Source organism: Oryzias latipes, chromosome 16 (genome assembly GCF_053564925.1).
Source record: "Oryzias latipes strain Hd-rR chromosome 16, Olatipes_Hd-rR_3.1".
Lineage (NCBI taxonomy): Eukaryota > Metazoa > Chordata > Actinopteri > Beloniformes > Adrianichthyidae > Oryzias > Oryzias latipes.
In genome coordinates, this window is record NC_136252.1 from 16,554,544 (window position 1) to 16,567,544 (window position 13,001).

At 38.6% G+C, this 13,001-nt stretch overlaps 1 protein-coding gene across 7 annotated transcripts in view; it reads right to left on the bottom strand.

Moving 5' to 3' along the window:
- Positions 1 to 13,001, bottom strand: part of LOC101167820 (CUB and sushi domain-containing protein 3) — a 301,513-nt gene that overhangs the window by 97,326 nt on the left and 191,186 nt on the right. For 6 of the 7 annotated variants that reach the window (XM_078933064.1, XM_078933067.1, XM_078933068.1 and 3 more), the window contains 6 exons: positions 11,273 to 11,397; positions 11,053 to 11,149; positions 9,030 to 9,134; positions 3,780 to 3,898; positions 1,797 to 1,866; positions 213 to 329 (listed from right to left, as the gene is read on the bottom strand). In XM_078933064.1, coding sequence (XP_078789190.1) covers positions 213 to 329; positions 1,797 to 1,866; positions 3,780 to 3,898; positions 9,030 to 9,134; positions 11,053 to 11,149; positions 11,273 to 11,397 — 633 coding nt within the window. The remainder of the gene's footprint in view (positions 1 to 212; positions 330 to 1,796; positions 1,867 to 3,779; positions 3,899 to 9,029; positions 9,135 to 11,052; positions 11,150 to 11,272; positions 11,398 to 13,001) is intronic. The other variant, XM_078933065.1, reaches the window with a different exon arrangement.

Below are 13,001 nucleotides of genomic sequence, written 5' to 3' on the forward strand. Positions count from 1 at the left end.
TGGGACCCAACACTGCATCCACTAAGTACCCCTGAGACAATTTTTTAAATAGATTACCGGTACTAAAACAGATTAATGAAAAAGGAAGACAAGATTCAAGATTTGGTTCAAGATTTTGAACCAAGTTCAAATAAAGATGCAATGAACATAAAGACTTGCATGGAAAAAAAAGAAAGAAAAGGCGAGAACAGCCTCGTGCTGGGTCTACAAACCAAAGCCAACGGGGAGTTGAACTCTCCAGCTGCAGTCCAGGCTGCTCTGGTAATTCCCTGGAAAGCCCGGGCTGAGAATGACACCGTTGAAGTTTGTCATAGAGCCTCCACACTGAGCTGAGAGACCAACCAAGGAGAAAGAACATGTCACTCCCCCACACAAAAGCTCAGTGGGAAAACAAAGCAAAACAATGACTACAAGTTGAAAATGAAGGCTGGGCAAAGATCATAGAGAATTCTGCTTGTGAATTCCAGTGCCTGCATAGAATGAGTTCAAAACGGGCGAATAGTCGCTGGGCTTTTTCTGTGCCTGTTTATGCATCCATTTTCTGATTTTGGGCATCATTTTTATTTCACTCTATTTCAAGAATTCTCTTTAAGAATAAGAGCATTCATGCAAACACAACTGAATACGGCACATCCCAATGTGATGGTTCTTTAAATCATAAAAAATGAGGACGTCAATATTCAATGGTGGGATGGATACTCTTTGGCTCAGCACTGGCAGTAACTGCTTCATTCTCTCTCTTTCCTGCTTTCTTTAACTGCACTTTAGAGAGCTCCCAGCTTGCTGTGAAGGTTACACTCATCTGAATTCACTATGACGAACCCCCAGTCTTACAAAAACATCAACATGCACATCATTCTATAAACTGATCGCTCCCCCTGTTCAGATTCCAATGCCAAAGCGGCGAAACTGATACAAAGCACAAGGAGTATTGGTATCTTGTCTTCAGGGAGTGCCAGCCAAGGACAGAGACATAAATTACTTGGTTAAAAAATGGTTTTGCAGGTGGAGGAACCCCTGCTTAACCTGCTTGTTCAATGAAACAAAAGAGAAGAAGGAAGAAGAGGCACTTCTTCAAGGGCATGAAATCTCTCTGATGTGGGTTTATCCCTAGCATATTGAGTACAGATCCTAGGTCGTTTAGGCAAGCGTTTGTGCATTAAAGTAGCCAGAAGTTAAACTAATGGGTTAACTTGTATTGAAGAACATGTAGGTGTCAATTGCAAAACTGGCCTGTGTTTTCTGTGGTATAAATGGTGGTAGTCTGTGGAGTAAAACAAAATCAAATGCAACCAAAAGTAAAGTAAAAAGCTTGCATATGACTGTAGCATTACATATTATCTGCATGTGTCCTTTCAGGGTGTGTATTTGTCGACACTGAGGTGCTTCAGTGTGGCTATCAACCTCAGAGGAAATGTCAGGGAGACCGGAGCCTCATCAGGAGGGGATCAGGAACCAAACAACACATTGATATCGTGCAAAGCCCTATTGATCTTCAACTGAAGGGGAAAACAGAAAATTCACAATACATGTTCCAAAAGCCTTTGACACAAAACCATCATCCGCTCCATCCATTTTTAACAATGAAAAAGTGGCTTTCCATCATGTAGTCAAACAAGTCCTTTTTCAAGCCACTGATGCATTGCTTTAAAACAAAACAACACAGAGTGAACAGAAACAAAATATATTTAAAAAAAACTCAATGAATGAGAATGAGCTTGAATATGATGCAGCAACAGCAGTTTTCTGGTGTTTAGTTCATCCCTTTAGTTTGACTGCAGAAGATGATACATTACCTAAACACAGCGGTACAGGGTAATTCCATCTTCTGACAGGCCCAGGCATACAGGTTATGTATGCATTGCCCTGTTAAAGTAAAGAAATGCATAATTTAAAGATATGACATTCCAAAAAAATGATTGAACAAAAAGCCTAGCTCTGGATTTAGCAATATTTTGTGTACCTAAGTAGCCATGTGGTAAAAGACACTCAGCCAGCTTTTAGTTTTTTTTACTCTTTAATAGCTATCATTTATTCAACTTTAAAGTCTCAGAAACACTTGGGGCAAAAGCTTCATATTTGGCTGATAGATCATAAGATTGCTAATCATTCCTTTATGTTTTTATAATAGTATCTTGATTTTATTACATGGGTATTAATTATAGTGGAAAGAAAAATGTAACAATGAATATTAGTCTCCAACAAACCATCACCTTTTTTATTAACACTAATTTGCGCTATTAAAACATAAAAATGCATTTTTCTGAGGGGGAAAATTCATAAAATGTGAATGGGAACGTCATAAAACATATTTAGGACAATTTAGCCTTAAAGCAGGGCCTTGGATCAAGTTTGGAATAAATAACCTTATAAGGCCCACTTCAGTCATCTTTTGATTTATTGCAAAATAAAGTCGTTGGACTGCAAGGCTACACACAAGCGCAGACAATGAGAAGTATGGTTACGTAAATGCCACTACCAGAGCACATATATATGTGATGGCTAAGTTTCACTTATTGGATTGATTTTGTAAAAAGTCATTGCTACACTCAGTGGGCTTGAGGGCTGCCAGCAGCTTAGAAAACCAAAATTACAGGTGTAATTACAGTCAGAAGAAACTTGATGGACTGGTTCTGTGTGGAGCCAAACTGATAGAGCTGAGGATTATCGCAAATCGTCATCTCATTTTTCACCTGGCAGTTTTACAAACCCTCGCCAGAGACAGAAAGGATTAATAGATGCACTCCGTGACAGTTCATCACAGCTGGATTGACGCTCTTTCTCTCCTGCTAGCTTTGCTGGATCATTGGCAGTACATGCCTGCCAGGAGAGCACTGTGCTGAATCGCACATCAGTGGTTTTACGAAGGTTAGCCCAAAGCTCCAACTTGACTGATACATGTCATTTTTGCTTTGGTTCCCTAAATGAAGGTTTAGTTTATAAACAATAGATCTAAAATGTGTCATCCTATACATCCTAACAATTTAAAACGCAGAACTCTGTTGATTTTAGCACGATAATTCATTGATAGGTTGATGACTCTTTGTTTAAACTAAAATGCATATTTATTTTTCTGTTTTACTCAGCATTTAAATTCTAATAAACAGGATGGAAAATGCATTTCCACTAAAACCTGAGAATCCAGGCACTGTTGAAAAAGGAAAACTAAGCTCAAAATATAACAACAACCCATGCCAACTTGAGCTTTTGTTTCAACAATGGCCTTAAGTTTATGGCTCAGCCTGAAGATGTATGTAAGATGTTTCTTCTTTGTCCAGAAAGAATGTGAAAAGGAGTGAATTCCTGAGCCACGATGAAAAGTCTCTGTGGGATTTGAAAGGCAACTGTTAACACAATCCATTGCCTGTGGCCTTGGAAGGTTCTTCAGCTCAAAGCGCTCCTCCCCATAGTGTTTACTCAGGAAGGATTGGAAGAACCCAGAGCTGCTTTGTAACAGACACACACTTACTAAGATGTACACTTAGAAAAACATGAAAGCAAAATACACAAACACCATTAAAAATTAGAATGCAGGGCTAACACTTCACATAATTCTTTGCAGCGCATTTCATCTCTGTCTCTCCCTCTCTCAAACACACACCCACACACCTACACACACACACACACACGCACGCACGCATGAATACCATTAGTAATGCTGCCTTGACAAACTCATCCTTTGGGGTACTCATTTAAAATTGCCACTGCAGGCAGCTGGATATCATTCGGATTAATAGCCAGAAGAATGGAGAAGATTAGCGCTGTATGCTTCCACCCACCTGTAATGAAAAGCCTTGATCACACTGGAAAGAAACCATGTCACCCACAGTGTAGCGATCCCCCACTTTTTGGCCATTACTGGGAGGCAACGGCTCTGGGCACGAATCCAAACCTATTGCTTAGGACAGAGTCACAACACACAAGTGTAGACAGCAATCATTCATCTGCACAATTTAGCAAAACTGCAAGCCTTGTACTGGGTCACTTTAGCTCTTGCTTTGTTAGTGATTTTGAATAATGCTAAAAATATATATATAAAAAAAGAATGTTACATTTTTATTGTATGTGCTCATTTTTCTAACATGTGCCAAAAAAAAAGAAATCATAAAACCCTTTTTGACAACATACACAGTCTGCCATCTTAGAAAATTAAGTATGTTTTTTAATAACCCATAGGAAAATATTTAGAAACGGGGACAAGCTGTAAAGCTGGTCTCCATGGAGATGTAATCATAAAGCCCTCCTGACTTTGTATCAAGCAGTGACTACAAAATTACAAAGCAATTTCTAATGTAATACTTGACAGATGCATTGAGCTCCATTGGAACAAAATGATTACAGTGTCACTTGCCAGGTACGGAGAAGACTGATACATTGTGTTATAATGGCTTTAAGGCAATCATGGTGATTTAGACTGAATCACTATGGGGCGTTTTGTTAAACTGGAGTTATACTCATTAATTAGGAGAAAAACAAAAGAATAAAAATACAGTCAAATCCCTGTGAAAGAGAGTGAACAGCATTTGAATTAAACTTCACAGCTGATTCTTCAATCCATGTAAAATGGGTTCAAAAGCAAAAATTTAACCAAATAAAATGCACAAATAGGCAGATTAAATATCGTTTGGATGGATAATAAACTTTCAAAGAAGCTGCTAATTTTCGAAAAGGCCTTTATAAAATGATTTTTCTCTGCTGTGGATATTTCAGAAGGCAGAGTGAGTAATCAACAGGAGTATGCATGCCATGATACAAGCAACACCAGAAAAGAACCATGACGCATCTGCAGGAACACAATACAAATACAGACTTCATGGTCAGACAGAAAAATCCAGTATTACATAAGCACTCTCACTAAAACCTCCTCAAACAGCCAACAAGTCCAAACAAAGAGGTGAGAGGATATGACCGTAAACACGGCAACAGGGGTGACAAAACAATGTAAAGGTAACCTAACAGAGTGCTGAACAGCTCAAGTTATCCCTTTACTGAACACTTCAGGAAAGAGTGGTGCTGAGTGGGAGATGATGGTATCCAAAAGAGTTCGGAGCAAGAGCTTTGAAAGCAGCAACAGTTCAGCTGAAAAACAGCTGCAAGAAAAAAGGGAAGTGTACGGTATCTTTAAACCCCTAAAGTCTTGTCAGGCATTGGCTCAAACAAAGTATTACTTTGAAAATTCTTCAACTTTTGAAAATGTTTAATTGATTTCTGTGAGATCTAGTTATATAAGTCATATGATTAGTGTAGCTGGTGCAATAAATCCAACATCAAAGCAGAAAAGCAGCTATACACTAAACAGTTGTGTGAGTTTATCAAGTGTCCAAACTGTAGGGAACAACCCATTCTACTGCTGTGGTGTTGTGTAAAGAAAGGAAGCAAACAGCTTTGCAAGCAAGCAGCTCTACGGCAGCAGCTAAATCTTGGTGAAAGTTGGGAAAATGCTCATGTTGAACATGCCACCATCTGCCAGTAAGTGTAAGCGTGTCTAATACAGCTTGTCAAACGTCAAGAAAGCCAACAGACCTGAAAGAAAATATCAACAGGTTCTGGAAACATAAATTATACTTAATAAATCACTGACAGAGCAAACAGAGATGGAATATCACATTTTAGCAGACAGATCTGGAATCAGGTTAAGAGCGGCTGCTAACTAACATATGGCACTGGTTCCTGTTGAGCTCTGGATGGTTTCCAGTCAAATCATCAAAATCCTTTGCAGGGAGAGCACCTGTTCCTACATGTGCAAGTACGTCAAGCTTATCAAGCATACTTGGTGTTTTCCACAGGATTCCTTGCTGCCTGCATTCAGCCAACAGATTGGCATTTTAACTGTTTTAATATGTCATCAGCCAAATGAACTATGGCTGTACATCTCTGCAGCTATAAGATTGCTGCTGTTTTTAATAAAAAAAATTCCTAACTGACAGAAATTGAATTATTTTAGAAGTAAAAGGAGGATTAAACTTTGTTAATCTCATATATAGGAAAACAGCTATTTCGAATTGTGTTGAGAAAAAGATATCTGTATGCAGACAAACGCAGACGTTTTAAATTGGGTAAAAATAGAAAAGCTGTATCATAATAACATTTATGCTAATCGGTGCAGTGTTCATCTTAAGCCACCAACCAATATTAACAACTTCGGCTACCCTCGCAAAGATAAAAGAATCTGTTTAATCGCTTTAGCAATCAAATGATCTGAACCACTGACTGGAAGTGTCCAATCAAGACACAATTTAATTATCATGACACAATTGTACAATAACACAATTTTTTCTGAAATAGAGCCTTACCAGTGAAGCAGAGTATCCAAGTCATAATTAATAGAAACAAATTCCTCTGTGAATTTTCAGAAGACTGCAAAAAGCCTTTTTTATATAATTCTCAGATACATTTTGCATGTAAATTAAACTTTTTTCCAGAAAGTTTATATCATTGCCTATGTCTAAAGCAGAAATTGTCAACCAAGGTTTACACAATTATATTGATTAAATTAATTAAAAAGACAAAATTAACAAGATAAATGACTTTTTCTGAACTTTCACATTTTATCACTGAACATAATATTCAGTAAAATAGATCCTGAAACTTAACAAAAAGACCTTTTTATTGTATAGAGAATTGTTGGTAGTGGTGCTAAAAAAATTGACTAATTAAGTAATATAAACTCTTTTACATTTCATGTGTTGCATTTACACAGTTATTTAATCATTTACTAATTAATGAAAGCAAATAAAAAGCTCCTGCACGCTAAATCAGAACATTAACCCTAACTAAAGCAAATAAAATAACTTTAGGATAGCTGGGATTGAGATTATTTCAGTCTTAAAATTGAGCTAAAACAAGAATGAAAGGTGAAATAAAATATTACCTGACAATAATGTTAAAAAGTATACACGTCAATCCAAGTAAAAAAGAATAGGATGCCACATTATGTGTATTAATGTAGAGAAAATATCCACTTTCAAGAATAAAAATTGTGCACTGTTTTACATAAACTATTCTGAATAATTTAACATTTTGCTTCAAAAGTAAATACACACAAAATATTTCAGAAACATGTAGTAGACTAAGTTTGCTTTTAGCACAGCATTGATTTAGTTGATTTATTTTTTTTCATTTTTTCTGTACCGCTTTGTCCCTTTCGGGGTCACGGGGCTGCCGGAGCCTATCCCGGCTACTTGGGCGTAGGCAAGGGATGCCCTGGACAGGTCGCCAGTCTGTCGCAGGGTGGAATATCCTCAATTACACATCCATTCACTCTCACACTCACACCTATGGACAATTTAGAGTTGCCAATTAACCTATGAAGCATGTTTTTTGGACAGTGGGAGGAAGCCGGAGATCCCGGAGAAAACCCACGCAGACACGGGGAGAACATGCAAACTCCACACAGAAAGGTCCCCCGTTGATGTATTTTTCATGTCCCCCAGCCAGGACTTGAACCAGGGGCCTTCTTGCTGTGAGGCAAGAGCGCTAACCACTGCGCCACCGTGCAGCCCGATTTAGTTGATTTATTGTAGGGAAATTTCTAACTGTTTAAGTGTAAATTTAAGATCAAAAAATGTAAAATGTAGGGCATTTCAGCAATTCCTGTGCTATCCATATGAAGACACCAGTGATGAGTAGTGGAGGATTTATGACGCGTCTCAGTGGACTCCAGTGATCACCCAAAGGATATGTTTCTAACCAGATGGTTGGCTGGTCGAGTGTTAGCCAGCCTCTGTGGTTGTTTTCATCGCTCCTGTGCCCAAAGCATCTAAAAACTAGGTTGTGTAAAAAAAAAAAAATAATTGGTCTTTCAAGCAAAACAGTGTGCAGAAAAGATATGCAGATAAAAAACCCTTAGGTCATAATTTAGAGTTGCAATTATATGACCACAAAATTGTAAATTTTTGGAAAATCTATGGACAAAGAGTGGTTGATCCTAGTTTTAAACATGATTTGAACACTCCTACATGAGTGTCTGCCAGAGAGCAGACAATACAGCCATATGGTATAAAGGGAAAATGAAAAATGATAGCAACAGGAGGAGTGTTTTTGGAGCATGGTATCCTCCAAAATTAAAGAACTAACTTCCACACACGTTCAGGAGTATCAAAGTGTGAGATGGACACTGAGGGAATGGCCACAGAGGCTTGTCTCTGTGGTGACTGTGAGCAGTTGGTACAGAGGGTGGGTGTGGGGGAGAGTAGGGGGTGGTGGATCTGACAACAAACTGATTCCAAGCAAGAGAAACCAAGCACAGAGTGTGAGAGACATGACTGTGAAATCGTTCTCAGCAGCAGGATGTCACTCACAGCTTTACACGACTGGCAGCCAGGGCAGATTTAGCAACAGCCATGTTCCTTCGTCGTTTTTTTTGTGAAACACAATTGTGGAATATAGTTTGAATTGATGTCAAATGTTTTTCTGCTAGCAGAACTTTGGGATTGAACCTGTTTTCCTTCTTTTGTGTCAAATATTCTCAGTAATCTTACCCATGTCTCTCCTAAAATACAGTAAGGTAAAAACAGTTTCAATACAATAATATTATCAAATTGTTTCATAAAACATCCCCCACTAGGTGAGCTCAACCATTTTTGACTGGGAACACTTGGTAAATGAGTCATCCCACTGGGGCCAACAACACTCTTCAAATGTTAGGAGCATGAAAAATTGTGAAGCATTATCCACAGCAAATAAGCCGCAGAGTGAATAGCCTACTGAGAGATGAACAGATTCAGCTCACAAATGAAAATGGATGACAGTCCTGTCTTTTGAAGCAATGCAAGATTTTATAAAAGCTAAATAACCGGGAAAACACCATGATTCAATGCCAGGGAAGCAAATGGACCAAAAATTAGAATATAAAGGAAGAAGGGATAACACGCTGTCTTTCTATCTCCTGCTGTACCATCCAGAACAGCTATCTTCATGACAGCTTTGCCACAGTGAAGCAGCTGGATCCCAATGGTAGATGAGCACAGACATAAAGTCCCAACACACAATGAGAAAAAAGTAGGCATGCTTGCTATCTCTTCTCATACCTGTGTATTCCAGGTGGAAACCAACAGCAGAAACACTGATGTCAGACTGGAAAGTCAAGTAGAGGTTGTTGGAGGTGCTGTTTAGCAGCTGTGGTATTGTTGTACCTGTAACACACATGTAGTATGGTGTTGAATCTATTTGGTACACCATCTATAGTCAAATTCATGGTAAACAACCATTGACATACAATAATAGACAAACGCATGAATTATAAAGTGTATGCAAAATTCCCTATTTAAATTCTGCCAACAATGATATCTTAATGTGAAATGGGTGTATTGTAATGCTATTGTTGTCAGGAACTGGTGATGTATGACACAAGAAATGAAAACTGTTTTGGATGATTACTAACATGAACCTGAAGTGACTGACAGGGGACAACTCAAACACATGACCAAAACCACCACTAATAAAGCAAACTGCACACTCCTCACAGTACTCCTCCCCAAAAAGGCAGATCCTGTCATGGTTTGGGTTTCTTTGCCTTAGTTTTGCTTCCATTTTGTTTCTGTCATGTTTGAGTTCTGCTTCCTGTTTTATTTTGAAGGTTTCCTGTATGTTTTAGTTTTGAGTTTTACTTCCCGTGGTCCCAATCTCTCCTGATAGATTTTACCTGTGTTGTGTCAGTCATGTTTGTATATATGTCTTATATCTGCCTTCCTATTGTGTTGGTCCATACCGTAAGTTTCTCTGACCGTCTGATTCCCTGTCTTCCTGGTTACCCTGACAGTTTGTCATGTTTGGTTACCCTGCTTAGCTGCGCTTTTTGTTTATGAGTATTAAACCCTTTTCTCTTGGAACCACCTGCCTCCTGTCTCTGCATTTATCAACCCCCCTACCTGACAGCGGCATAGACAACCCTCCTTAGGAACATGAACAGGCGCAGCCCTGACAACCTTCCTCTAGAACGGGACAGGAAACATGAAGGAGTGGTCCTGTTGACCACATGAAGAGGGGCATGAGCCTCCACAGCAATAAGGGACTTGAAGGATGACCCCAGCAATTGCCCTCAGGAACAGATTGGCTGGATGTGAATTGGCATGACTTGAACATGACTGCAAGGAACCTTCAGGTGTGGCGTGACATGGGGACAAAGACACTGCAGAGATTTTTTTTCCTGAACTGTGAGGATTGTGCAGTTTGTTTGTTTTTCTGTCTGGTTTTCAGTTTTTCATAGTCAGGTCATCTGCTGGACCATGGGTTTAGTCATGTTTGGATTTATTTATTCAATTATTAAGTTTCTGCCACCAAGCCAGGTCTCCTATATTTTGGGTTCTACACCAACATGTCCTGACAATTGTTTTGCGAAACATGTTAGACACACTGTGTTTGAAACCTTAAACAGCAGCATCAAACCAAATAACCAAAGCTTAGCCTAGAATATAAACTCATCACAAATGTCTTTAAAAATCTGCAAAATATTTTTGACATGCTCATAATCATAACATCGTAATAATAAAAAGACATAATCATAACAGTCAATGCTAAGGAATTTCTGTGAATTTCAAATGCTCTAACCTTTTCTCATCGCATCTTTGCTCGGCAAAGCAGAAGCTTTAATGTGGAGCTATTTCATTTTAAAGAGGTTTGTTCTCAAATGAGATATGTCCTACTTGAGAAATTGGACAGCTCACTCCATGAAACTGATAATGCTGTAGAATTCATTATGGTCCACCAGTGCCTCTTATGCAAGGATTTAGCATGTAAAATTATGGGATGCCCTGCTTTCTACTGGTTACCATGTTGAAAGTGCACAGCCTCCATTAATGTGAGCCCTACAGCTATGCTACATTCATAAACTCTAGATGGGCTTGATAATGAAAATATCTACTGCAAAGACAAGTACATAGCACTACAAAAAGGAGGTTCATTTTATTCTCCAACATCTGAAAACGGATTTTAAAAAAGATTTTCTTTAAAAACTTCCCAAATGTCACCAAGCCCATGTGTCTGCTGCTGCACCTTTGCGTAGTCTGTTTGAAATTCAGTTTGTGTCAGAAAGCTTAAATTTATTAGAGATACCAGAGTAGCTGCCAAGCCTCGGTGCACTGCCATCGACCCCATCAAAAAAGTCTAGCGAATCCCAGTTGTGTTCCGTGGCAAAGGTCACAACTTGAATCTGGAAGACAAACATGCTATTCTTTAGTTGTACAACAAACATGATACAAAGGGACAGTTTAAAACTTTACCAAGAGAAAAAAAAAAAAAAAAGAAAAAGATCAGGATATAATCTGCATCTCACCTGTATGCCAGCTCCTTCAGGAACAGAGATCCTCCAGGCACAGTTAAGGTAGTTGGCGTATGGGTCTGGGTAACCAGGTGAGAGGATAGTGCCTTTGCGCGCGGTTAACACTCCACCACAGGGAACTAGACAAAGGATGACATATTGGGAAAGAAAAGGAAAGTCAACCCTTGCCAAAGTTCCGGCAAGCTGAAAAAACACAGACTCTAAGGTCTGAACAAGTGTCACTGTGGGGAAACAGCTTACTGTCAAGCACTGGAAAAGCCTTTCCACCTTCTAGAAAGGACACAGGTAAAATGGATTTTAAATGAGCCACAATCAAGTCACTTTATGAGATGAAACTCAATTGATTCTACTGAAAGATCAGAGCCCTGTGATGAAGCCAGCCATTAGAAAGAGATGTATGACTTCCATTATGTAAATTAACACAGGATCTGTATGATTTAAAGCAAAGGACTGTGGCAACAAAGGTGCTTTCTTATCAATTGTTCAGTGCAGATTTACACCATCCGACCTTGATGAGTGATGTCAATTTTGCACAGGACAAAGTTGATCGTGTCTTAAGTGCTGAAGTGTTTCAATGCGTTGTCCAAGTTGTTTATCTAGTCTTTAAGCTCCCAGATAAATGCTAAGTTGAAGCCAGTGACCAGTGATGACACTGTCGGACAGGGAGACATAAGTAACTGCCTGTAATACTAAAATAAATTAGAAGACAATAGCATGTCAATTTCTTTAAAGATTTTCCTAGAAGTACCAATTGTCCTTGTCTGTCCTTGTGTATAATTAATAAAAATGGTCCATGTCATTCCTTCTTTGCATCCATAGAGCCTTATTAAACCCCTAAAACTGCAGGGTTAACTAGTTTGTATTCAGCTTTGAAATTCTGTGACCATAACTGCACTTTTTTATATCCAAGGAGTCTAGCGGTTTAATAAAAAAAGCTGTCTCAAAAATCACGTCATTAATTAGAAAGTCCTTGAGCCTGATGGTACAGGTCAGTGATAAAAGCAATCCAACATAAAAGCAAAGAGAATACACAGAAAACAAAAACAATGTTTATTACAAAAGAAAAAAAAACCTGCATTCTAACAATCAAATGACAAGTTCAAACAGCAAGAGGTTATTTTTTTGTGATCATCAATACCCTCCAATGTTCCCTCCATTAAAATGGCCAAACAGTAACTCCGGTTTTCCTATTTGAGTGACACATTAAAGGAAATTACTTTAATGCTTCATCTACAATAAACTGCCCAGCAATAAAAAACAAAATTACTCGTTTGTATAATCTCTACAACAATATTGGCTTTTTCTGTGAAGGGGGATGTCATGTATTGAAAAGTTGGTGCTGAAAGCCATTGATCTCAGAATTACAGCACAGGCAGACTGGCTTGTGTGGCTGTTCTCAAGTCAGTTTGGCAAATGGAAAAAGTGAAGATCAATGACAATATTATCTAGGATACTGCAGCAAGAATGTCTCACCCTGTGCAGTCTGCATTTAAGCTTTCAAGACTTATTGAAAGTTATACAGTCAATAAGACAGGGAGTGCCCAGACTATCAATGTAAGTAACTTTGTTTTCAGTTACATAATTGGCTTCTGAGTCACAAAACTGTCTCGCATTTTAAAGTCACATTCAAGTGAAAGCTCAAGCAAACATCTAGGAAAATAACAAGGCGGGAGGGGTTTGACTGGGTTTTCTAGAACTTAAGAAAAGCCATTTAGAAGGTAAA